At 42.5% G+C, this 26,267-nt stretch overlaps 3 protein-coding genes across 4 annotated transcripts; all 3 read left to right on the top strand.

Moving 5' to 3' along the window:
* The first annotated feature begins 1,293 nt into the window (after nucleotides 1-1,293).
* On the top strand, nucleotides 1,294-8,193 carry lap3 (leucine aminopeptidase 3). Its single transcript, XM_085355777.1, has 13 exons — nucleotides 1,294-1,463; nucleotides 1,634-1,758; nucleotides 1,840-1,894; nucleotides 1,981-2,086; nucleotides 3,063-3,222; nucleotides 3,316-3,480; nucleotides 4,730-4,888; nucleotides 4,960-5,084; nucleotides 5,193-5,281; nucleotides 7,184-7,286; nucleotides 7,395-7,474; nucleotides 7,553-7,665; nucleotides 7,791-8,193. The coding sequence occupies exons 1-13, from the start codon at nucleotides 1,365-1,367 to the stop codon at nucleotides 7,975-7,977; spliced, it is 1,566 nt and encodes a 521-aa protein (XP_085211903.1). The 5' UTR covers nucleotides 1,294-1,364; the 3' UTR covers nucleotides 7,978-8,193.
* A 789-nt stretch (nucleotides 8,194-8,982) lies between these two features.
* Nucleotides 8,983-12,349, top strand: med28 (mediator complex subunit 28). Its single transcript, XM_085355776.1, has 4 exons — nucleotides 8,983-9,142; nucleotides 11,461-11,527; nucleotides 11,606-11,718; nucleotides 11,859-12,349. The coding sequence occupies exons 1-4, from the start codon at nucleotides 8,984-8,986 to the stop codon at nucleotides 12,060-12,062; spliced, it is 543 nt and encodes a 180-aa protein (XP_085211902.1). The 5' UTR covers nucleotide 8,983; the 3' UTR covers nucleotides 12,063-12,349.
* A 2,993-nt stretch (nucleotides 12,350-15,342) lies between these two features.
* Nucleotides 15,343-25,270, top strand: klhl2 (kelch-like family member 2). Of its 2 annotated transcripts, none has more exons than XM_085355774.1 (15): nucleotides 15,343-15,410; nucleotides 17,510-17,629; nucleotides 17,726-17,832; nucleotides 17,946-18,067; nucleotides 21,076-21,238; nucleotides 21,403-21,512; nucleotides 21,608-21,724; nucleotides 22,811-22,960; nucleotides 23,038-23,155; nucleotides 23,329-23,526; nucleotides 23,665-23,766; nucleotides 24,015-24,143; nucleotides 24,306-24,446; nucleotides 24,540-24,683; nucleotides 25,242-25,270. In XM_085355774.1, exons 1-15 carry the CDS (start codon nucleotides 15,343-15,345, stop codon nucleotides 25,268-25,270), a joined length of 1,818 nt encoding a protein of 605 aa, XP_085211900.1. The 2 variants fall into 2 exon arrangements, with proteins under 2 accessions (XP_085211900.1, XP_085211901.1); XM_085355775.1 differs by having other exon boundaries at nucleotides 17,946-18,078; nucleotides 21,069-21,238.
* Nucleotides 25,271-26,267: the final 997 nt, after the last annotated feature.

Below are 26,267 nucleotides of genomic sequence, written 5' to 3'. Positions count from 1 at the left end.
ACTGAATGAATGAAAAAGCTGCAGAGCGTCCATCCTGAATTACACCTTTTACCGCATTCATCATCTACATATTGTTTGCAAATACATGATTATTTTCCAATCATATTTATGTGTTGACAAAGACAGAGTAGTGTCTCAAGTACGTGGTCTCTGTCAGGTCCTTTTCTGATGCTTTTTAAAATTTACTTATTTCATTTTTAAAAAGTTTTAAATGCTGAGCTTGAGAGATTCTTAGCCGATGATGCAATAAATAATTGTATGATGTGTTTAAATAAAGGACAGTGCTTTTAAGTAAAGTCTTCCTATGCAGCTTTCTATGAAGACAAAAAAAGTTGTTTGTTAGCAAAAAAGTGAAAAAATTATTTTGAAAAAGAGTTCATGTTACATCAGCAGGTCGAACTATTTCAGAGTCTTCAAGATCCATTCTCCCTTCTTCATAGAAACGTGTGTTCAGGCGTCTGTATATAAGATAGCATTAAACATCAAGTGCTTACTTTTTTGTGACTAGTTTATGACTTCTCTGGACACCAAAGCTTTGTTTTTCTTCTTAAGAGATTGTCTACAGCAGGGGTGGACAATCTTCCCAAAGAAGGCCACATGAGAAACTGAGACTGTTTCTTACGCGGCCTGACATTAATTTGAACTTTTTCTAATTTACTGGACTGTCCCTCAAGAATAGTTTCTAATGTGACCCCATTGGGAAGATTAACTACCCACCCCTGGTCCACAACATATAACGTCCGATATCCCTTCATTCACACACATATACACATGGTTTAATGATGTTAGAGAATCCCCTAAAAATCATTCCATGTATACAGTTAACTTTTATAATGGAGACGTGCTGTACCTACTACTAATATTGATCAGAAGAAGACTGATGATGCTTTTTAATGTCAAGCTTGAAAGAATATTTATTAGTAGATTCATGTTATAGTCAAAAATAAAAATACTGAAGATAAATACTGTGTGTGTTTTTATCTTTTTGCAGTTTATGTCAAGATTGTTTTACTTAGTGAAGTCAAACAAAGGCGATTGTATCAGTTTATATTACAGCCATTTTAACATACAAATAAGGAACCCGTGAAAACAAATATAAAGTGTTCATTAAAAGTATGAAGTTGCTACATGTTTTTCCAGCTTTAGGTCTTCTTAAACTGCTTTGATCGCCAAATAATATCACCAGTATCCGTAATACTGGCTCTTAATCAATTATCCATCTGCCGCTAGGTGGCGACAAAGCCCTCTCTCCGTCGTCTCACTGTGACGTACAAATAAACGCGACCGATCGGCTTCCTCTCGCACATGCTCAGTGTACGACCTTTAAAAGTGATTTATTTGGGCTCTCGGTGTGTGTGCAACAGATGACAATGTTTCTGGTGAGGACAGCTGCGCGGACGGCGGTGCGGACAAACTCCTGCAGGTCGTTTTGTGTCTCACACACTCAGCTGAGCGACAGAAAGGTGAGTTTAGCATCTGGTGACAGTTACATCATCATCATCACCACACGAGGCTCATTCAGTTTCAGATCAGTTCGGCTCCGTGTGTTGGTTCAGATGCTCTGCAGGTTCATGCGTGAGAATGTGGCCGTCTGCATCTTTTATCATATTAAACGGTGTTTGTGTGTCTACAGGGTCTGGTGCTGGGAGTGTTTGAGAAGGAGGAGGAGGAGGAGGATGAGGGCACTCTTCACCTGACAGAGGCGGCTGCAGGGTTTGACAAGTCTCTCTCCGGAAAGCTCTCTGAGCTGCTCAAACTGTGAGTCTCTTTTACCTGCAGACTGAGAGTGAACAGCATCCTTTGTGTGCGATTAGCCTCATAAACATTTGTATTTCCCAGCTCTGGGCCTGCACTCAAGAACGGCAAAAGCAGAGTATTTTATGGACTTCACAAGGTAACAAGGTGTGACTTTATGTTTATAAACCCCCGTCTACTCAGTCTAAGATCTCCTGATGAATGTTGTTTGTGTGTCTCCTGCAGGACTTCCCATGTGTAGCATTAGTCGGTTTGGGTAAGAACAACGCAGGTGTTTGTCGCACAGAAAACTGGGACACCAGCAAGGAGAACATCAGGCAGGCTGTGTCAGGTATGCCGTTGGTGTGTATAACAGAAGGAGTAAAGTGTTGTGCAATATGGCTTAAATGTGTTATGGACTGGTTCTTATATAGCGCTTTTCTACTCTATTTGAGCACTCAAAGATTTATACAACATTCCCCATTAATACAAGCATTTTTTTTTTTAAACTTCAGCGAACACTTCATCAGCCAGGGATAAATCCACCAATCTTCTGATTAGTAGATTATCTCACCCATCTATCCATCCATCCTCTTCCACTTATCCAATACATGGTTCTGGTGGCATCCCTACATATTTCCAGTTCCTTATGATGGATCTCAAGGTGTGAGATATGCAATCTCTCCAGCGGGTTCAGTGTCCACCACGGGATCTCCTTGCAGTTGGGTGTGACTAGAAAAGCTCCATTTGGAGGCATCCCAACCAGATGCATGAACCACCTCAGCTGGCTCTTTTTCTTTTTTTTTCTTTTTTTTCATCTATGACATATCCCAAAGTCATTGACCATTAATTTTATCAGCCACAAAGTTAACTCTGCCTTTTCTTATTCCTTCTGTTTGTTAATCAAACAGTCATGCTATAATAATCTGTCAGTGTGGAAACTGCTGTTATGCTTTGACACCCTTAGAAATGTTTGTACAAGTCTAAGGTGCGTTTGCGAATGAGTGCTTGTGTAATCCGTGTACTCTGGGTACTGGAGCATAGCACAGCACCTCTGAAATGCTTTGGATCTCAAAGTGAAAGTAAATTAAAAAAGTGCATCCTCTGATTTGGACACGAATGTTACCTATCTTTAATGCCTCTGGGATGTTTAAAAGGTAAAAATAAATGCATCATATTTGACCTTTAGCTCAGAGGTAATGCAGATTGTCACCTTCAGGTTCTATTGCACAGAATTGCTTCTGTTGCATGTTACATCTTCATCTGCACTCATTCGGGTTTATGCTGAATTCGTACCTGGTTTGTTTCTGTCATTCATGCGCGTTCAGCTGGCTGCCGGTTGCTTCAGGACCTGGAGGTGAGCCACGTGGAGGTGGACAGCTGTGGTGATGCCCAGTCAGCAGCAGAAGGCGCCGTTCTGGGATTGTTTCATTATGACCAGCTCAAATCCAAGAAGAAGACCAAAGTAACAACGCAGCTTCACGGCAGGTAGATTCGAGAAACTGAAGCTCGCTGACTGTCAGAGGTTTTTAACGCTTTAAATACAGCGACATGCTACTTCCTGTGTCTGACTCTTCCTAGCGCTGACGTGGTCGGCTGGGAGAAAGGCATCGTGTATGCAGAGGGCCAAAACCTGGCACGGCTTCTCATGGAAGCGCCGGCCAATCACATCACGCCTACTGCTTTTGCCAAAACCATTGAAGAGAAACTGGCTCCACATGCTGATCGAGTCACCATACACAAGAGGTGAGTGTTTCGTTAATCATCATCATCCCCGGCACCGCTTTCAAAATCAGGAAGAAAAAAACATTGATTTTAAACTGTTGTATGTTTCAGGTGAAACTCTTCCATGTATTGTCATGTATTGTCAGTGCGCCCCAGGGTGGCTGTGGCTACAATGTAGCTTGCCATCACCAGTGTGTGAATGTGTGTGTGAATGGGTGGATGACTGGATATGTAAAGCGCTTTGGGGTCCTTAGGGACTAGTAAAGCGCTATATAAATACAGGCCATTTACCATGATCAAAATCTCCTCCTCCTCCTCCTCCTCCTCCTCCTCCTCCTCCTTCTTCTTCTTCTTCTTCTTCTTCTTCTTCTTCTTCTTCTTCTTCTTCTTCTTCTTCTTCTTCTTCTTCTTCTTCTTCTTCTTCTTCTTCTTCTTCTTCTTCTTCTTCTTCTTCTTCTTCTTCTTCTTCTTCTTCTTCTTCTTCTTCTTCTTCTTCTTCTTCAAGCTCTGAGCACTGATTTGGTTGTTGCAGTCAGTTACTTTATTTGTTTATTTTCATAATTAATTGACTTGGTGAATAAGCATTATTATTATTATTTAATGAATGTATTTATTTACATTTTTTTCATATTTTTTTTTTAAAGTCATGGGCTGATCTGTTTTCTTTCATAGGGGAACTGATTTTCTTTGGACTTGTTCAATTGGTTGAACAAGATGTTACCATGTTTATATTGTGTAATAGACACACAGTGTTTAATTGATATAAAGAAAAAGCTGTGTGTGGCCTTTAGGCATGGCACATACTCTTATAAACAGATAAACAACAGAGCATCTTCAAAATAACTGCGCTTTGGCATCTAAGAATTTCCCCTCCAGGTTTCAGGACCCTTTCAATTCAGTTTCCAATTTCGTTGTACTATTGTACTAGGTATGACTGTGCAATGACAATAAAGATTTATCTCTTATCTCTCAAATTACTTTGCCTCCTCTCATCAGTTTCTAATCAAATACTGTACAAAATGGTCCCATTCCCCCGACTGAAGGCATATAAAAAATATTTTTTTATGCATCCATTCTTTTCCACTTACCTAATTTAGGATCAGAGGGGGGCTGGAGCCTATCCCAGCTGCCACAGGGCGAGAGGCAGGGTACACCCTGCACAGAATAGCCCCAATAAGTGAATTACTGTTGTATATTTGCCGATCCTGTTTTTGTTCTGAAGAGTAGATGAAGTAGAAGTGTTTTTGTCTAATAAACTGTGCCATTGTAGACCACAGGCTTGGATCGAGGAACAACAGATGGGAGCCTTCCTTAGTGTGTCTAAAGGTTCAGAGGAGCCCCCTGTCTTCCTGGAGCTACATTACAACGGTTCTCCTGACAGTAAGCAGCCTCCGCTGCTCCTAGTGGGGAAAGGCATCACGTTTGACAGGTAACACACAGCAACACGGGCTGGGATCAGATACACCATACAGTGCTGTCTTTACGATTCTCTGTCTGTAGTGGGGGCATTTCTCTGAAGCCCTCTGCCTCTATGGATGCGATGAGGGCCGACATGGGCGGAGCTGCCACGGTGTGCGCCTCCATCGTCACAGCAGCATCTCTGAAACTCCCTGTCAACATTGTCGGTGAGCATCTTGATATTAAATACCCTGTTTGTTTGTTTTTTTTAAATTTATTTTTTGTCATACATAATATGTGTAAGTCTGAGCACTTCACTGCCCTGATTCATTCAGGTCTGGCCCCCTTATGTGAGAACATGCCCAGTGGGAAGGCTACTAAACCAGGTGATGTTGTCAAAGCCAAGAATGGAAAAACAATCCAGGTTAGTGGAATCCTGAAATGGGCATCGAATTGCTACCTGAGTGTGCTTGTGCCAACACTGTGGCTCAAGTGTTAGAGCGTGCCATCTACCAGTCAGAAAGCTGATGGATCAATTTGCAAGAACTTGGAATTGCTTCTGAATGTTAGAAGGTGCTTGGACATGGATTAATGTGCTGTAAGAATGTGCTTGTGGCTGGTGTTTATTATTAAGGGGGAAAAAAATCCAAACCTACATGGCCCTGTGTGGAAAAAGTGATTTCCCACTAAACCTAATAACTGGTTGACGACCCTTGGCAGCAACAACTGCAATCAAGTGTTTGTGATAACTTTTCCAGCACTGCGGAGGAATTTTGGCCCAATGATCATTGCAGATCCCAAAGGGTTGATTCTGTTAGTCTGGACGTAGCGTTTTCAGTGGGAGAAATGATTTGTCTCTCATCCAAATGACTTCTTCAGTCTCAGCTGACTGCAGGTTTCCCCAACCTTATAAACAGTATATTTGTACAATGACTGACACCAGCCCACTGAATGAACAATGGGCTGTGAGGTCAGTTCCTTTATCATTAATATGCAGATTGTAATGACCATTGATCAACAACCAATTAAGCCCAATTATTTGCAAAATTGTTGTAATTCAGCCCCACTGGAGGGTTTTCAAGCATGAGCTGCCTTTTTAAGGTCATGTCACAGCATCTCAATTGGATTCAGGTCAGGACTTTTGACTAGGCCGCTCCAGCGTCTTCATTTTGTTGTTTTTAAGTCATTCCAAGGTGGACTTGCTGGTGTGTTTTAGATCCTTGTCCTACTGCAGAACCCAAGTGCGTTTCAGCTTGAGGTCACGACGGGCTGGACAGCCTCCTTCAGGATGTTTTGGTAGACAGCAGAATTCATGGTCCTATTTACCACAGCAGTCCTCTAGGTCCTGAGGCAGCACAACAGCCCCAGAACATAACATTACCACCACCCTATTTTACTGATGGCATGATGTTCCCTTTCTGAAATCCTGTGTCGGCTTTATGCAGATGTAATGGAACACATACCTTCTAAAAATTCAACTTATGTCTCATCAGTCCACAGAATGTTTTCCCAAAAGTCTTGGGGGTCATCAAGATGTCTTTTGGTAAATGTGAGATGAGCCTTTATGTTCTTTTTGGTCAGCAGTGGTTTTTTTCCTTGGATATGCCATGGATGTCATTTTTTCTCTCTCTCTCTCTCTCTCTCTCTCTCTCTCTCTCTCTCTCTCTCTCTCTCTCTCTCTCTCTCTCTCTCTCTCTCTCTCTCTCTCTCTCTCTCTCTCTCTCTCTCTCTCTCTCTCTCTCTCTTCCCCCCCCCCGAACTCTGACCTTAACTCAGGCAAGTGAGGCTTGCAGTTCTTTAGATGTTGTTCAGGATCTTCTGTGACCTCCTGGATGATTCATCGAAGTACTCTTGGAGTAATGTTTTGAGGCCGGCCATTCCTGGGAAAGTTCGCCAGTGTTCCATGTTTTCTCCATGCCTGTATAATGGTTCTCAACATGGTTCATTGGAGTGCTTAGAAATGATTTTGTAACCCTTTCCAGACTGATAGATCCCGATTACTTTGTTTCAAAAGTGTTTCTTTAGATCATGGTATGATGTGTTGCGTTTTGAGATCTTTTAACCTGTCAGACAGGTTTTATGTAAGTGACCTCTTGATTCAACAGGTCTGCCAGTAATCAGGCCTGAGTGTATTTAGTGAAACTGAACTCAGCTTTCCAAAAAATGTGGTTAATCACAGTTAATTTATGATTTAACAAGAGGCACAGCTACTTTTTCACACAGGATCGGGTAGGTTTGGATAACTTTTCTCTTTCACACCACTATAAGTACCAGGACATTTACTGCATGTGTACAGTTGTACAGTGTTTTTGTTTTTGTGTTCCAGGTTGATAATACAGATGCAGAGGGCAGACTGATCCTTGCTGATGCTCTCTGTTATGGACATGTCTTCAACCCCAGAGCCATTGTCAATGTTGCTACGCTAACAGGTAGGATTTCTTTAGCAGTTTGTTTACACGGTGACATCAAATTTTCTTTATGCTGCAAGACATTAATCATAGACAAATGTCAAAATCGTGGCGTATTTTGTCTTCAAGGTGCGATGGATGTAGCGCTCGGCTCAGCGGCAGCAGGAGTCTTTACAAATTCTGACTGGCTCTGGGAGCAGCTGCACAGGGTACTGCAGATACACGTTAAAACACGGTGTCTCAGTTCATCAGCTCTTCTGTTAACGTGTGTGTGTCCGTGTTTGTAGGCTAGTGTTGTGACAGGTGACAGGGTGTGGCGGATGCCTCTGTTCCAGCACTACACCAAACAGGTGACTGACAGCCAGCTGGCTGACCTCAACAACATCGGCAAGTACAGCCGGTACGTATCTGTGTCTCATCTCCTGTTAGAGGCATCGCTGCAGCAGAGAGACGTCCAGTCAATGCTCCAGTGTGCAATGAATTGGAATTTTTTTTTTCTTCTTCTCATGAGTGATTTCTTTTTAGTTCTGGTGGTGCGTGCACTGCAGCTGCATTCCTGAGGGAGTTTGTCAAAGCTCCTCACTGGGCTCATCTGGACATCGCCGGTGTGATGAGTAACAAAGACGAAGTCCCCTACCTGAGGAAAGGCATGTCTGGAAGACCAACACGTACACTGGTGGAGTTTGCTGCTGGTCTAGCCCACAATGGCTAAAAGGAGATGGACAACAAATATTGATTAGACTATTTCCCAATCTTCTAGCAAGACTCAACAGTGTAGGAACAGACCGAGGGCCAAACACGATGGTCAAATGCCACACAGTGTGAAACAGGCCACTGGATAAACTGATATAATTATATGAAATGGAGATATTTTTGTAAAACATCTGAGCTTCACTGTTTCCATAAACCACATGCATCAGTCTCAGACCAGTCCCTGGTCCTGTTGTCATCCTGAAGCTGTGTAGCATCAACAGTATTTTTTGTAGTATGAATAAATAAATTCTTACTGGTAAATAAAAACTGTTTTGTATGACTGTCACTGTTCAAACATGCTCTATTGAGAATGGATGTACACAGTGTACCTCATTATAGTCATGTGATGATTTATTTATTTATTTTTAAGAAAAGAAATGTGGACAGTACCTTGCTAGTTTAGGGGCAAGGCACTGCCCCCAGTTTTTTATTAAAATTATTTATTTTCTTTTATTTGAAGGATTCTGGAAACCTGGCTGCAGATTTGCTTCCACTCAGAGATGGCAAAATGAGTGAGCTGGCCTCTCCTCCTGGATGATACCTGACTCACTCGTCCCACAGGTGTTCGATGAGTTGGAGGTCAGGACTCTGCATCATTTGAGTGCACCCACACTAAAGTGGGAAAACCGTTTCTTTGAGGACAAAGACTTGTATGTAGGGGTGTTTAAACTACGTTTGCATTCCACTACAGTGATGCAGCTGCTGCCAATTTCTGGTACACAACTGTACAAAATATGAGACATTACTCAGAAGCTTTAATGTATATAAAGATATAGATTCCTATCATCTCTCAGGAGGACGCTTTGACTAAATTATGTCCCCCACAAAAAAGCAACAGACCAGAAAGATATTGCCACTGTGTCCCAAAAGATGTGCAAAAGGTTGTCCACCTAAGTTTGGCTAGAAAGCTCTGTAGACTGTATACGCATGCGCGGACTGTAGAGGGGAAAAACAATCGGATCAAGATGGCTTCGTCCATGAGTGGGATGTTTAGCGGCCAGCAGCCTCCTGGTGCACATCCTGTCGGGGGTCCCGGCGGACCGGGCCAGCCGAGTTTTGCTAGTGCCGCTCCCAGGACGCAAGGAAGCAACACGCTGGTGGATGAACTGGAGGCTTCTTTTGAGGTAGGAGTCTTCAGTGCTGGCTTCCTTTAGCTGTGCATGCTAACTGTCGCTAGCAGCTTTAGCCGGTTAGAGTTAGTGTTTGTTTGCTGGTGCTGTTGTACCGCAGGGTGTACCCATTTTACATTCAAGTCCTGTTCTTAAAATTATTAAAAATAATAATAATTATTATTATGAGCAAGTATTGTGGCGTGTAACAAAGTCCCAGCCTCGCCCCCTGTCTGTGCCCTGCTAATTAGCAGACACTTGGTAACAAACACACGGGCTGCTGTCTTTTTTTTTCTAACACCTAAAACACCATAATCCTCCCTCTTTGTCACTTAACTAAAGAAAAAAAGAAAAAACACAATAGACACACACTTCACACATCATGTACATCTGACTCCTTTGTTGGTTTAATGCGCTATGCTTCTAGCATTAAGCTGGGCAAACACTGTGCGATTTTTTTTTTTCTTCAGTCGCGTCATTCAGCTCCTGCTCAAACTGTACGATTGAGTCGCAGGTATTAGAAGTTCGTAGGTCACGATACTATACGGCCCGATGCTCTGATGCGACCTGAGTGCTCATACTGTGTCTCTCGCTCTCCCTCTCGGTCTTTCACTCACACAGCCCCCCCATCATCAACTTTGCTAAATTGCTAATGGAAAACATTGAGCAGCAATGTCTATCCAACTCTTTTCACGGTTGTTGCGGTCGTTTTAATTTTGTGACGCCACGTCGAAATGTCTCGGCTGAGCTTGTGTCCAGACCACACGCTGCACTGCCACGCTGAGTTCTCTTTGCACAATATAAATTACACGAAGGATCTTCTCACATGCGTCTAACTGCTTTTGGTTGGGGACCTTAGTTCTTCAAAAATAGCTGTGGTTTTATATTATGAAACCAGTTTCAGCATGTCTTTGGAAAAATTTACAAGATGACAAAGCTTGGAGACAGACCCGTACAAACACTTTCACACAAATGTAATCTCCAAAGAAAAAGGGTACAACCCAGATGTCCCAGTGGATATCCACAGATAAAGAGCTACTATCAAACCTCGCTGCCCGAATGAATGCCATTTATGTGCCAGGTGTTTATCACCTGACATCAGAAACCACTGTGAATAATGCTGCTGTCAGAGTAAATCTCTGCACCCAGTGACAAACACAAGAATGGAGCTCTTTAATGCAGACTGTATTTAAGTTTCACTAAGGCATAAACATAGAAGTAGTTCTAGTTACAGTTTTTTACTAGCATTGATGTCTTTATCGTATTTTTCCTCAGTTGCAAATCAACAGCATTGCTAATTTCTTTGTGTAGGTTGGGAGGCAGGTATTATTCACATATTTTAAAGTTTAATTAATCTATTTGGGGACAAGCAGTCTAGAAAACTGCCTGGACTCAAAGCTGGAACATCACTCATTCCACATCAAATCATCACTTTTTTTTAAAAGAACATTTTCTGCTTAAGCACCTTTGATTTGCTTGAAAGTTTCAGGGTTTGAAATTTATAATGATTGCTGTGAAATTTTAGCTTCATTTGTTAAATACTATTTTAGATATCTAGGCAGTCTGAGGCAGTCTCAAAAACTTTAAAAAAATAAAAGCATGACAACGTAACAAGTATCAGTTCAACATTTATGGTACAGCAAAATAATTAAGGGAAAAGGGGATTAGTAACTCATTTCATGTGAATAGTTCAGATTTCCATCTCCACATGCCGTAATTAGCAGTCTAGTGCAACACGCTTACCCAAATACTACGACTGCTACGGCATGTTGACTACTGCCATGAATGCTGCAAGACTGTGAACTTGTTTGACTCCCCAAGGCAGATTTCAGGGTGAGAAAAAACATGCTTGAAGTGGGTCAACAGATCATTTTTCTAAAAAGTATCTGATATAGAAAGGTAGCATTTCACAGAAATCATCATACATGTCATAATAATAATAATGGATTGCATTTATATAGCGCTTTTCAAGGCACCCAAAACGCTTTACAATTCCACTATTCATTCACTCTCACACACTGGTGGAGGCAGCTACAGTTGTAGCCACAGCTGCCCTGGGACAGACTGACAGAAGCGAGGCTGCCATATCGCACCGTCGGCCCCTCTGGCCAACACCAGTAGGGTAAAGTGTCTTGCCCAAGGACACAACGACCAGGACAGAGAACCCAGGGATCGAACCGGCGACCTTCCGGTCATAAATGCGCTTCCCAACCCCCTGAGCCACGGTCGCCCCAGATTTTGGACCTTTGATCTTAAAAGTTTTAGCCAAATTTGAGATGGTTGAGCAGAATGTCTGTTATGATTTAAGAATGTTGTCTCTTTTTATTCTTTAGGCATGTTTTGCATCCCTGGTGAGCCAAGATTACGTTAATGGAACAGACCAGGAGGAGATTCGAACAGGTCAGTGAAGCACAACACTTTTATTTTCCACATTTCACATTTTAGTCCGTATGCTGACATGTGTTGTGCTTATTGTAGGTGTGGACCAGTGCATACAAAAGTTTCTGGATGTGGCTCGGCAGACTGAGTGCTTCTTCTTACAGAAAAGGCTTCAGCTGTCTGTGCAGAAACCAGAGCAAGTGGTGAAAGAGGTAAACTATTGCAATGAATTGGGTCCACTTATGTTTCCAATAAATTTCCTTGTTATTTGTGCAAAATAAAATAAACAAATAGTCATGAATGTATGTATTATTCATTTTTCTCAATTCGTCAACTTGTCCTCTCACTTCAGGATGTGTCAGAGTTGCGTAATGAACTACAGAGAAAAGAAATGCTGGTTCAGAAGCACTTGACGAAGCTACACCACTGGCAACAAGTGCTGGAGGATGTGAGCGGCCAGCATCGTAAACCCTCAGACCTTCCCCCTCCTGGACCGCTGGCCTTTCTGGAGCAAGCCTCTGCAAATCTGCCCCCTGCCCCTTTAAAGCAAAACTAACACACCACATGTACAGTCACATCATTTGAAACTGCCCCGCTCTCAAAATGTGCTGTTATGCATCCAGTGTGTGTAATAAACCGCCTGGAAACAGCAAAACAGTCGCTTGCCAAAATAAAGACTCTGCAAGGTTGGGATTGACCTGAGTCCGCCAAGGCTGGCTGGAGATGACACAGAAACAAGATATGTGAGCTTGCATTCATCAGTTGTGTATGCCTCATTTGAAGTAATGGGCAAATAAAGTCTGGATTTGAAGGATGGCAGTGTAATGTGACTGTATCTAAAACAAAGAGCACTTTCCTGCAGAAATGTGGGGAGGTTATTACAATATTTCTACAGTTTTTTTCCTCTGTTTTCATTTATGTAAATATTTTCATTGTTGATTTTTTTTTTATTGTAAAAATAAAATATAATTTTTGAAACTATACTGAAGTCTTAGTTATTTTTTTTGCAGAGTGCATTTTGTGATATAGTGATTGAAACAGGTTTGACCTCGCCCTGTAAAATTTCCAAGGTGTACTCCTCGGGTTTATTGGTGGGTCACAAATGAGTAGTACTCAACCTCTAAAACTAGCTTTGCATCGTCTTCTGATAAAACACTGAACCGAGCCTTTGGTGCAAACCAGAGGGTCAGTGTTTAAATGGCATGGAAGGATAAAAACAATGGGTTGTGGCATTTTGGTTCGGTATTGATACTCCTTTAGAAATCCTTGAGTTTTGTGGAAATTAAGTATTACATCAATAGATGTAATACTTGATATAATAATACTAGACGCACATGAGACTGTTGCTCAAAAAACATAATTTAGAAATAAATTATTTGTCCTCTGTGTTTACATAAAAACAAAATAACATTGCTATCTTGGCATTTTGGTTTAAACAAATCTACCTGCCAACAGCTTTTATTCCAGGTCACCACTACACTGAGTCAGTAGTCAAGTCAAGTCAAGTTTATTTATAGAGCACATTTAAAAACAACCAAGGCTGACCAAAGTGCTGTACAGTAAATTAGTACAGTAAAGTAGTGAGTACAGAGCATTATGAAAGCATGTTGTCTCTGATGTAATTGGTGTCTTCACACCACAGCAGATTTGTTCTGCTCATTCTCACAGCTCTTGCATGTTCACAAACAGTACAGTCAGGCAAAATATCCTCACAGATGGTGCTCCGAGGACAAAAATGTCTGCAAATGGGTCTGTGGTCCTGACATGAAGAAACCTGGATTTTGAATGTAATACTAATGTGTTTAATTAGCAGTTATCCACTCTTTTAGTACAGTTTCTGATTGACATGGACTACATTTAACATGTTGTATAGTGTGTGTCTAATGCAGGCAGATATCTAAATTGACAGAAAGACTAATAAAAAATATAAATGCTCATGTATGTCAGTTTTTGACTTCCAAAGACATGACTTGGGAGAGAAGAGCAGAACATATTAGTCGCAAGGATGAGATATATGAGTATTTGTGGTCATGTTTGCGAGATACACACAGAATTATTAGATAATGAAGCAATCAGTCTCAATCAGATCTCATTGTGCAGCATGACAATAGCCCCAGGCATGTACTGCTGTATACGGGTTCTGAGTAAGTGTCCAAATAATGAAATAAAAGTAAACTGATAAGTGAGAAATATGATGCCGATGAAGAAAATGTTGACTTACAAAGTAAAATGCTAAAATAAAACTTTGTGCTTGATGATAAATAAAAGTTTTGTAATCCTATGTTTAAATTTAATCAAAATTGTGACTTACTAGGAACAGAATAACAAGAATTTAAGCCAGTAGTGAAAGATATAAAGCTAAAAGACATAGAAAAGAATAAAATAGAATAAAACTTGATTGTCATTGTACATGTACAACGAAATCGTGGGTGCTCCACATCAGCTGTGTTGGAATAAAATATAAATAGTAGACAGCAGGAATAAATAGCATACAGGAGAAATATATACAAAAACAATAGAAAGATACATCGGAGAACAAATTGCAAAGTGCTTCGAAGTAGTGCAAAGAAAATTTTTGTTAGATATTATAGTATAGTATTATTTTATGTGTTTATTTATTTATTTTACTACAAAACACATTGGTCTTAACTGTGCATATAAATAAAACTGACTTACTTAATATAATACTACAAATTTCGTAATAAAATCAAAACAGAGAAATGCTAAGGCAGGTTTAGCATGAGGCAAACACTCAGTAATATGATATCTAAAATCTGAATCCATAGTATCTAAATTCTGCCATGAAAATTTTAATTCCAACTTACTGATTTATAAATTGACCTTATTTAATAAAGTATAACTTAGACTTTAAAAATCTAAAGTTTGAGTCCTTTAATCAAAATCGCGGTAGTATATCAAAATAACTTGTTATAGTTTATGAAAGTAAATCAAACACCTTGAGTCTGTAGCTGAAAATGATACAAACGTAGATCATAAACAGTCAACCAAGTCAAATTTATAACAGGATCAAATTTAGAGTACGAGGTCAAAACTGTGACATTATAAAGCAGTTTCTGATTTACAAAGTCAGATTTAGAGATATAAAAATTTGGGCTTGATGAGAAGCAAAAAACACGTTTCATGTTCTTATTTTTAAACTGAATAAAAAATAAAAAGTAATGCAACAAAAATAGGGCATAAATTGTCCATCATAATAAGACCAAACCTGGAGTAAATGATGAAGTCTAAAGTATTTACAGTGTCACTTTACAGTTTCCCCTTGTGATACTGTAAATTATTTACTTTATAATGTAAGGTCCTCTGTTCCTGTTTATGAGCTGTCTCTTTATGAACAAACTGAACGGAGTGTTTGTTCAGTTTCGTGAGTCTCCCACAGCTAGAGGGAGACAGCGCTTTCTTCTGGGACGCCTTGGCTGCTCAGAGGACCGTCTTTACCGACATGTCCTTGTTTGTGCGTTTTAATCAGCGATTGGAAAATAACAGGTATCCTTGTCCGTCCGCCTCTCGCACCCATAAACACCCAGGAGTAATAGAGAGGGGACGCTGAGTAAAAACAACCCCCGTCTGACCCGGCGGTGTGCGCCTTTCCTGCGCGTTTTTCGGCCCACATAAGGAGCAGTCCGCTGGGTACAACAGCCGGACTGAATCGCAACGTGTCTGTGGAGAGTGTCACCGCAGCAGTCGGGCTGTGTGTTTCTATGGAACAGGCTGCTTTAATGGGGCTGTCGTCAGCCCGTCTCTCCGCCTCTGGACAGATGATCGCCGTGATTCACGCCTGAATTTAGACCCATCGAAGACGACACTGTGGATATGGAATGGTGCATGCCGCTGGGCCAAGTTTTCAGCCTCTGAAAAACACCAGAATCATGGACAGTCATCCGCTGTAAGTGCAAAAAGCTGCTGAATCTCTCCCCCCCCCTCTCTCTGTGTGTGTTGACGTTTCCCAGTGGCTGCTTGACGGATGGTGCCGCATTGACAGAGACAGCGGCCAGCCGGTGTGGCTGCTCAATGACCGGGTGGGGAGGACTGATACCCGGGGACTGTGGCTGCAGGATCAGGCTGCAGGCTCTGTGGTGGTGTCATAACGTTGTGCTTGTTGGTCTAACGCCTCTGTTTCTGTTCGTGGCACTGAGGACGTGTGCTTCACAGCCGTGTGTGGGTGTGTGGGTGTATTTGTGACAGAAAACAGAGGAGCAGCATGTAAATGTACATGTTGAATGTTTGATTTCAGGAGAGGGAGGGCAGAGGTGTGCGCTCAGAGGTGCAAATAACAAAGTAATTGTGCGGATTATATATATATACTTCTAGTCCGGCACAGTTCAGCCAACTTGATCGATCTGTTTTTAATGAATAGTCAATAATGAAGGTTTAAAGTACACACACGATCTTATCAAACACCTTGGGCAGTCAGAAGGTTCCATCTTAGGTTAAGCTTAATCAATGTTTTACGACACACGCCAGAGTCTCAAACATGAATGGAAATCTGTAGCAGGACTTTTCCTGTTCTCTCTCACAACCTCTTCAGACTTATCATGAAACCCTCAGGAGAAGGGCCCCTGAGTAGAGCTGCTGGACTATGGTGCCACCTGAAAGTGCTACTTGATTCATCAGTATAATAATATCTTACACACAGGAGTCATTTTTCTTCTAAATTGTAACTCGTATTTTTCTCAGAACATTTTCGCTATTAATATTGAATAAGCACTTTTATTAGTGCTGCAGTGTTCTTACATTGTTTCACTACTTATGTCAGTGACTGGAGAACTTATGCAGGGTGTGTTTGTATTTTATGATGTGCAGCATCTTCTTCTCACCTCAGCAGATCACCCGCCTCCATCTCTCCTTATCCCTAGCATCCTCCTCTGTCACACCAACCCTCTGCATGGCCTCCTTACCTACAACCATGAATCTTCTCTGTGATTGTCCTCTTTTCCTCCTGCGTGGCAGCTCCATCTTCAACATCCTTTGCCTGATATATCCACTCTCCATCCAATCCATCTCAGCCTTGCCTCTCTAACCTTTTCTCCAAACTTCTCAACCTGAACTGTCCCGCTGATAAATGAATTTCTAATCCTGCCCATCCTGCTCACTCCCAATGAAAATCTTAACATCTTCATCTCCTTGTCAGTGCCAGCGTCTCCAAACCATACATCACAGCATGTCTCAGTAATGATGTGCAGCATCATACAAATGCTGACTGACTGCATTCTATGTAACTACAAATTATAACAATAAACAAAAACAATATGAATTTGCATGCAAAGCGTATAACTTTGGCAACATTGGCTATGTGCTAAACTGCTCTTTCAAACACAAGTATCAGCAGTGTCTCAGGCAGTGCATCCCCTATTCTAATCATAACGCTAGTGCAACAACAACAGTTAATAATATCAGCAATAATAATGATAATAGAATTTATAGCAGAACCGTTCAGCTTTTACATGCTACAACTGAGAGTCTGCACCTTGTTGATATAAACTAATAATTAAGGTCTTTAGATAAGATTTTAAACAAGACAAAGCACTACCTGATACTGCAGCTTTGACTGGACTGCTAAACAGTTTACAAATGAGCGTTTAATCTTAATTGTGGACTCCTGGGAAGATGCCTTCTTTACGCATGTGAAAATCAAGCTTGGTCCTGATACAGCGCCCTCTGAGTGTGTGCGTGTTTTTTGTCAGGAAATCAGGAAATATTACACCGTCAGTTTCCAAATCAACAGTAATTTATCTTCTCTAGGAGATAAACCAGCCGAGTCGGGGTTTAAAGTGATTGCAAAGACACTTTGGAAAACTTAATGAGAAGTTAAACGCAGTGTCTGATTGTGCTTTTGGTTAAAGCTATGGTGTTTAGAAGTGATTCTAAACAAAAAGATGTCCTCACTGTGATTGCCGTGCACCAGGAGACCCGAGTAGCTCTCAAGTTACGCGTTTTGTGTTCCCTGTGTGCTTCTTGTTTACGTATCTGTACTGTTCCTCTCAGGTGCACTAGACTTTGTCCACACTCTCTGGACAAAGAGGACGGAGTGGAAAGGCACGGTCCCGTCACTCTGAACCCTCGCCACATGAGGAAGGCGTTCAAAGTCATGAACGAGCTGCGCAGGTGTCCCACACTGTCTCTTCAGTTATTTGTTGCCTCGTCCTCACCAAATCCTTTCTGTAAACTGTAACGGTTTCTGTTTCCTACTCGTGCATGTAGCCAGAGCCTGTTGTGTGATGTGACCATTGTGGCAGAGGACGTCGAGATTGCTGCTCACAGAGTGGTTCTGGCTGCTGGGAGCCCTTACTTTCACGCTATGTTCACAGGTAACGGCCCTCCTCCATTCTCATCTATTCGGTTCCTTTCATTGTTTTTAGTGCCTGACACAGTTGCTACCTTTGTGGTGCTGAAAAGCTAACGTGTGCACATGTACTAACAGGCGAGATGGCAGAAAGTAGGGCAAAACGAGTGAGGATAAAGGAGATGGATGGCTGGACTCTGGGCCTGTTGATTGACTACATCTACACGGCGGAGATACAGGTCACGGAGGATAATGTGCAGGTAAACACACACATGCATTAGCTCAATAACTACGGCCTGGACTCACACTGAGCAGGTTTGCAGCATTTGCAGTGTCACACTGGAAACTCGACAGGAAGTGATTTACCTGTAAGGCAAAAATAACATTTCAGTTCAAGCTTTCTCGATGCATTAAAGCTCATTCACATCAAAGGCTTTGTTAGCTTCACACAAAAACACGGTCTCTTTGGTTATCAGGTTAAGGTGAAGAGTTAAACAAACTATTCTGGGTTTTAACCTGCTGGCCAGCTGTGGGCTTTCTGTGTGGGAACTCTGGTTTCCTCCCATGGTCCAAAGACTCATATGTTAGGTTAGCTGATGATTCTAAGTAGATAATATAAGATAACTCTTTATTGTCATTGCACAGTCATACATAGTACAGTAGTACAATGAAATTGGAAAAACTGTCCTACATCGGCACTACATATAACACAACACGACACGATATGACACATCACAACGCAACAAACAACACAACACAGTATATTAACTTAGTATAAAAAAGAAGAATAAGTGTATGTGTATTGCACACTGTTATTATTGCACATTAATTATTACTGCACCTTGTTATACATATAAATATTATTGTTATTGTTTTAAACATTGTTACCTACCCCCTAAAAAAGTCCAGGGAGGTATCCAGTCAGGTCAGCTATTTACATTGATCAGGGCTATTGCCCTGTTGTAAAAGCTGTCCTTGAGTCTATTTGTTCGGGACCTTAGCAGCCTGAACCTCCTGCCAGACGGCAGCAGCTTAAACACCCGGTGTCCTGGGTGTGTGCAGTCCCGTAGGATGCTGCATGCCCTCTTGAGACAGCGAGTGCTGTACAGGTCCTTCAGGGAGGGAAGAGGATGTCCAATGAGTTTTTGGGCCATATTGATGACCCTCTGGAGTGCCTTTCTGTGTGCTGTGGTGCAGCTGGAGAACCACACACCGATGCAATATGTCAGCACACTTTCAATGGAGCAGCGGTAGAAGACGGTCAGCAGCTCCTTCTTCAGGTCCATTTTTCTGAGGATTCTCAGAAAGTGGAGACACTGTTGGGCCTTCTTTAAGACCGCAGAGGTGTTAGAGCTCCATTGGAGGTCTGTGTCTATGTGCACACCCAGAAACTTGAAACTGGAGACCCTTTCCATGCACTCCCCGTTGATGCTGACAGGCTGCAGCTCGGACTTCCTCCTTCTGAAGTCAACTACCAGTTCTTTTGTCTTGGTGGTATTGAGGTCCAGGTTGTTATCTGCACACCAATCTGACAGCCTCTGAACTTCAGCTCTGTACGCAGTCTCATCTCCCCCTGAGATGAGCCCCACCACGGTGGTATCATCTGCAAACTTGATGACTGTGTTGTCTGGGTGGGAACTAACACAGTCATGTGTGTACAGAGTGTACAGTAGGGGACTCAGTACACAGCCTTGTGGAGAGCCGGTGTTGAGGCTGAGGGCTGAGGAAAGATGAGGCCCCACTCTAACTCTCTGTACACGGTCTGAGAGGAAGTCTCTGATCCAGCGGCAGGTGGTGGAAGGAAGTCCAATTTCCAGCAGTTTAACTATTAGTCTGTCCGGGAGTATCGTATTGAAAGCAGAGCTAAAGTCAACAAAGAGCAGCCTGGCGTAACGGCCCTGCACTTCCAGGTGAGAGATGGTGGTGTGGAGCGTTGTAGCGATGGCATCTTCAGTTGATCTGTTAGCTCTGTATGCAAACTGGAGCGGGTCGAGTGTGGGTGGCAGGCAGGACATGATGTGACGTCGGACCAGTTTCTCGAAGCACTTCATTATAACAGGTGTTAGAGCAACTGGTCGGTAGTCGTTGAGGCTGCTAATGTTAGTATGCTTTGGCAGTGGGACAATTGTGGCTGACTTTAGACACGGCAGGATGCAGGACTGGGACAGTGAAGTGTTGAAGATCTAGTGAAGACTGTACATGTACATGATATCTTTCATATTTTCCATATTATGTCTTCACACTTCTTAAGCTTTTCTTATCTTGAGATAACTATGGATCAGGAGGTAAAGCAGGGTGACTACTAATCGAAAGGTTGGTGGTTTGATCTTACATTGCTAACACTGGTAGGCTCAGTGTTTTTGGTGTTGTGGCTCAAGCAGTCTTTACTAATCGAAGGGCTGGAGGATTGAAATCTTTTAACTCAGTAGGAAGTCGTGTATTATGATCAGGGCTTATGGTTGGGTTAAGGTCTGGAGTCTGGAGCCCTGTCGCAGGGCCAGAAGCTAGAGAGACAAGGTGGTGCAGCAGTTAGTACTGTTGCCTCACAGCAAGAAGATCGTGGCTTCTAATCCAGTCTGGGGCCTTCAGTGTTTGCATGGGTGCTCTCCTGATACTTTAACTTCCTCCCACAGTCCAAAGACATGCAGTTAGTGGGGCTGGCTTAACTGGTAATTCTAAATTGGTGTGAGTGTGATTGGAAAAATCTCCTGGGTTTCAGGAAAAATCTAAAACTTGCATCTGTATTTAAATAAGGCTGTATTTAATATTGGGTGTCATTTAAAAAAAGATGACACTGACCTGGATAACTAAGTTTTTCTGACGTAAATATTTCTGAAATGCATTCATGAAACGATGAAATGTGATTTAATCAGGCTTTTTCTCTAGAAGTTTTCTACTTGCTTTAAAACCCACGAAATTAAACCAGAAAAGCAGTTTCCATCTTTGAATAGATTTTTTTTAAACTTGGGAAGGATCAGATCACCACAGTGCAAATAGAGGCACTATAAAAGATGCACGTACAGCATGTGATCACTTTGATTGGTAGCTGTGCTCTAAGCTCAGCTGAGTTTATTTTTAGGTTTTCACTTCTCTCTTGGTCTAAAAGTTGAAAAAGACTGGAACAGTTTCATCAACGTAAACTGTCAGTGAGTCAGAGATTGCTCTTCTGCACACCAGGCCAACCTGTCACCGCTCTAAATGTACTGATCTGTACGCTGTGGCAGTAAAGCCGAAACCTGTGTGCAAACCTCGTGTTCTTGTTTCTCAGGCGCTGTTGCCTGCAGCGGGGCTGCTCCAGCTGAACGAGGTGAAAAAGGCTTGCTGTGAGTTCCTGAGCTCTCAGCTTCATCCGTCCAACTGCCTGGGAATAAGAGCCTTCGCTGACCTACACGCCTGCTCCCAGCTTCTCACGCAGGCTAACAGCTTCGCAGGTTTGTGCGTTCAAAAGTCTGCACGTGTGTGGCAGCACTCCCTGTTCCTTTATTTAAACGAGTCCGCGTGTCCGGGAGGATCTGGGGAGACAGAATGAGAACAGGTGTAATTAATGAAGTTGTGGAGAGAAGCAGCTGTGTTTATCTGCAGTTTGTGCCCGCAGAGCAACATTTTACAGAGGTGGTCGGGAGTGAGGAGTTTCTTAATTTGGGCATGGAGCAAGTGTCCAGCCTTATCGCCAGCGACAAGCTCACCATACCCTCAGAGGAGAAGGTACGCTCTCTCGTCGTTCTCATTTTGCACGTATAGCAGAAGTAGAGTAAAAACTTTACAATGATTTGCGTGTGCCTGTGTGCGCTGGTGTGCAGGTTTTTGAGGCCGTCATAGCTTGGGTCAACCACGATAAAGACGTCCGCCAGGAGCATTTGGCTCACCTGATGGAACATGTCCGCCTGCCGCTCCTCTCCAGAGAATACCTGGTGCAGGTGTGTTTAGCTGCTGTTCTTTAATCTGCACTTAAATGAAGTAGAGTTAAAGTTTTATGCACTGTCAGCTGCCAGTAACCTTTTGTGTGTCATCCTTTTTTAAAGAAAAAAGAAACTGGGCTGGTGTAAAGCCTCCTTAATGTTTTTTTTCCCCATCTCTTTGAGTGATGTAGAAAAGCACTATATACAGAACATGAACCACATGTAGGTCAGAGAAAGAAAAACGGCAGGAAAGGGTGATTAAAAGTGAATTCAGTAAAAAATGTGGGAAATAAAAGATGAAAGAGGGGCTGACAGGAATAAGGTGCCACAGTAAATTATGAATGTAGACAATGTACACAATATAATGTAATTTATACTTTTTAAAGACCAGACTCGTGCGAGTGCAAACAGTGCAGCAGAGCAGTGCTTCAACATTCAACGATGGCCTGTTTTATTGTTTCTGGGACGTTCAAACAAGCTCACGCAAGAAAGGCTTTCTAATTCTGTCATCTTGCTGGTGAGGTTGGTTATGACAGGAAGATGTTGTGTGTCTGTGTGTCTCTGTGTGTACACTTCACTGATGTGTTGAAGATATGTATAAAAAACAAACAAACTATGATGTAAAGTGAATGTGTGCTTCACTTGTCAGAAAGGGCACTTTTATTGAAAGTGATGAAATTAAAAATATAAATGAATGTTTATTTTTCTTTGTCACTTCTGTTGCTTTAAAGAAGTGGATTTGATTATTTCTTGGTGCAAAACTGAGTGCAGTGTTTGCTGTGGCTGAATCGTTTTTACAGTAAAGTGGCAGCGGCTGAAGTCCTTTAGCATTTATTTTTTTACTGAAAAAACATCATGACCTTGTACAAATACCAGTCATTTCCTGAATATTAAAAAAAAATTAGTTAACAATGCCTGCTGACAGTATTCAGTTTGATATAAACACACTTTGGCTTATATATTTTATAAGCCAAAGATTTTTCACTTTCTTATGGGTTTTTCTTATGCTGACTTTAGCTCAGAAACATCACACTCACTGCGATGTACTGTAACGGTAAATCATGCAAGCTGATCGGTTCCTCCCTCACTGTTCACTTGTGTCAGCGGGTGGAGGAGGAGTCTCTGATTAAGAACAGCAGTGCCTGTAAAGACTACCTGATTGAGGCCATGAAGTACCACCTGCTGCCGGCCGACCAGAGAGCTCTGATGAAGACCGCCCGCACACGCATGAGGACTCCAGCCTGCTGTCCTAAGGTACTAACACACTATGAACACTTACATCCACATCAAAACAGCATGTGATCTTGTAATGGCATCGCTGTTGTGCGTAGGTGATGGTGGTGGTTGGCGGTCAGGCTCCTAAGGCCATTCGAAGTGTTGAATGTTACGACTTTGAGGAGCAGCGATGGTACCAAGTGGCTGAACTCCCAACTAGGAGGTGCCGAGCAGGTAGGAAACCCTCAGTAATCATAATAAATGAGCTGAAGAATGTCACCAGTTTGATTCTCATCCTACCAGGATTTTCCCAAGAAAAAGTGAGAATAAAAAATACATAAAGTTTTATGTCACTCAGCACTGATCAGGAGAATGAAAGATGTTTTAAACTTTGTGTTCTCTCTCAGGTGTGGTGTATGTGGCTGGATGCGTGTACGCGGTGGGCGGTTTCAACGGTTCTTTGCGCGTGCGGACGGTCGACTGTTACGACCCGATGATGGACCGCTGGACGAGCGTGAGCAGCATGCAGGACCGTCGATCGACGCTCGGGGCCTCTGTGCTCAACGGACTCCTGTACGCTGTTGGAGGCTTTGACGGCAGCACAGGTCTGCTGCTACGCTTTTTTTATTTGTGTGGTTGTGACATCAGCGTGTGACGCCAAATGTCCTTTAAAAATGTGACAGCAGAGAATTTTCAAAATGTTTGACTGCTGTATTTTTGATTGACGCTCTGCGTGTTTGCAGGTCTGTCTACGGTCGAGGCGTATAACGCTAAGACAGACGAGTGGTTCCATGTGGCGCCCATGAGCACCCGACGCAGCAGTGTAGGAGTCGGCGTTGTCAATGGTGAATATGATTCCCAAACTAAAATTAGCTTTTAGAAATAGAAGGTGAAAAAAAAACTAAGGAAAAACAGCTTCAGTAGAGCTCATATTTTTCTTTTTTAAAACAAACCACTATTACAAAATACTACAGTACTACGATATATACTATGGCAAGAGCGGTGTGATTAAAAATATCATAGTTCCTCCATCACTTGTGTCTTTTATCCGCCCCTGCACCTCGTTCTAAATTATGGATTGCATGTTTTTCAGGGATCCTTTATGCTGTTGGAGGTTATGACGGAGCCACCAGGCAGTGTTTAAGTACAGTAGAAGCTTACAACCCTAAAAGCAACACGTGGAGCTATATAGCAGAGATGGGAACAAGACGCAGTGGAGCAGGTGTGTCAACTTTTGAAGTTATTTGTGTTTAAAATACTAAATGGAACAACTGATCTTTTTGTCAGTACAAATCTTTACTGAAGCTTACTTATAAAAGAGGACTAAATGAAAAACATTGCACAGTGTGATCTCTAGTAAGTGCATGTCCAATGCCTTCCTCAGGTGTGGGTGTATTAAAAGGTTTACTTTATGCTGTGGGGGGCCACGATGGTCCATTGGTGAGGAAGAGTTGTGAAGTTTATGATCCAGCCACTAACAGCTGGAGACAAGTAGCTGACATGAACATGTGTCGACGTAATGCAGGTAAGCAACACGGCGTGTGTTCACCAAGCAGCCTCGGATGTGTGGTGCTCTTGTGTTAGATGTCTTTTAATCGTTGTGCGTTTGTGTGTGCAGGCGTGTGTGCTGTAAATAATGTACTCTACGTGGTGGGAGGAGATGACGGAAGCTGTAATTTGGCCTCGGTGGAGTTCTACAATCCGATCACTGACAAGTGGACGTTACTGCCGACCTGCATGAGCACAGGTCGCAGTTATGCAGGTCAGCGCTCCACATATGGAGCCACACAGTTTTCAATGCTTTCTTGAAGTTGGCTTTTGTTATTTCTTGTGGTTACTTGAGCCATACTGTGCAGAATGATTTACAAAGGGGCGCTTTATATTGTAAGGTAGAGGCCCTGCAATAACATAGAGAAAACTGCAACAATAAAATGAATCCTCTATGAACAAGCAATTAGCAATAGTGGGAAGAAAAAACTCCCTTTTAACAGGAAGGAAACCTCTGGCAGGACCAGGCTCACAGAGGGGCAGCTATCTGCCGTGACTGGTTGGGGGTGAGGAGAGGAAAACGGGACAAAAGACACACTGTGGATGAGAACCACTTAATAATAACTAAAGATTCAATCCACAGAGAGTGAAGAAGAAACACTCAGTGCATCATGGGAAACCCCCAGCAGCTTAGAGCTATTGTAGTGCAACTAAAAGAGGATTCAGTCACCTGATCCAGGCCATCACTATAAGCTTTACCAAAAATGGAAGCCTGTTGTATAAGAAAACGAGGATATAGTTGTTTGAACTTATTTTATTTCTGTTACTTCAGGTGTGACTGTGATTGACAAGCCCTTATGACTGCTCTAAACACCTGCCGCTGATTGGGAGCTGAACGTATTCTCCTGCTGAATACTGATCTTGGATCTGTCTACGATGCCAATGCTTCAAATGTTGGGCAGCATTAGCTTAGGCACTGACGAAGATGAAGGAAATTACAAGAATGTTGTTGAAGATGACGAGGATTTTTGCACTTACCTGAATGGGGGGAGCTGTAACCAACAAGGGGATCAAACCTGTGTTTTAACCCCTCCCATCTCTCGTGGCAGGACCGCAGCAGTGACTGGACAAAGCTGTTTGAAGCATCTGTGTACCACTGCAGTGCCACAGAAACGCTACTGATATGAAGCTACTTTAACTCCAGAGTTATTTTAACATTAGTAATGTTAGCTCAGAGAAAGACCACTGGCCTGCTCCATGGGAGAGGAAGGCAGAGAAGGACCATTTGGGACTGAAATGGGTTTCTCTTTCATTTTTTAAAAATCCTATTGAGAAGTGAGTTGTGTGTGCGTGTGTGTCTGTTTGTGTGAGGGCTCGTGTGTGTGTGTGTGTGTGTGTGTGTACGCTAGCATTTAAAGGTGCTCTGTTGCTTGCACATGTGAGCATGTGTGTTCGTGTGCATCTGGTGTGGTGACGCCTGGTTCGATGCCGCATGAACGCACTCCGTGTGACCTCCGATCTTTTACAGTGTTGCAGGGTGGCTGCTCAAGAGTGCCTGAATGTCAAAGTACGTTCTGTCTCCCCTTCTCCTCTATTATGCCTTCAGTACTGTTACTGGACAGAGAGTGGCTGCTGGTCTGGGATAGAGAACACACATTTTGACTTCGGGTAGGATGCGATGGCTGTGTTAGCTCGCTTTCAACCAGAACAGCAACGTGAGAAGCAGCTGTAGCAGGTGACGGCGTGCAATTATTCTGGAGGAAGCTGACTTTGATTGGAGCCAGGAGCCTCGTTCACCTTGCCAAAAAAACAAAACAGTGATCGGTAGAGGGGAGAAAAAAAAATACAAAAACCAGTT

This window comes from Diplotaxodon limnothrissa, linkage group LG6, assembly GCF_057381915.1.
Source record: "Diplotaxodon limnothrissa isolate DT_005_m linkage group LG6, D_limnothrissa_male_GT1.1, whole genome shotgun sequence".
NCBI classification, from domain to species: domain Eukaryota; kingdom Metazoa; phylum Chordata; class Actinopteri; order Cichliformes; family Cichlidae; genus Diplotaxodon; species Diplotaxodon limnothrissa.
This window is presented reverse-complemented; position numbering and strand designations above follow the sequence as displayed.

Coding starts and splice junctions, on each gene's coding strand:
- med28 (XM_085355776.1), top strand. CDS start 8,984: ATGGCTTCGTCCATGAGTGGGATGTTTAGCGGCCAGCAGCCTCCTGGT. Junction 11,528..11,605: donor CCAGGAGGAGATTCGAACAG/GTCAGTGAAGCA, acceptor TGCTTATTGTAG/GTGTGGACCAGTGCATACAA. Junction 11,719..11,858: donor CAGAGCAAGTGGTGAAAGAG/GTAAACTATTGC, acceptor CTCTCACTTCAG/GATGTGTCAGAGTTGCGTAA.
- klhl2 (XM_085355775.1), top strand. CDS start 15,343: ATGGTGCATGCCGCTGGGCCAAGTTTTCAGCCTCTGAAAAACACCAGA. Junction 18,079..21,068: donor AATGTGCAGGTAAACACACA/CATGCATTAGCT, acceptor TCGTGTTCTTGT/TTCTCAGGCGCTGTTGCCTG. Junction 23,767..24,014: donor AGGAGTCGGCGTTGTCAATG/GTGAATATGATT, acceptor CATGTTTTTCAG/GGATCCTTTATGCTGTTGGA.
- lap3 (XM_085355777.1), top strand. CDS start 1,365: ATGACAATGTTTCTGGTGAGGACAGCTGCGCGGACGGCGGTGCGGACA. Junction 2,087..3,062: donor CATCAGGCAGGCTGTGTCAG/GTATGCCGTTGG, acceptor ATGCGCGTTCAG/CTGGCTGCCGGTTGCTTCAG. Junction 3,481..4,729: donor CGAGTCACCATACACAAGAG/GTGAGTGTTTCG, acceptor GTGCCATTGTAG/ACCACAGGCTTGGATCGAGG.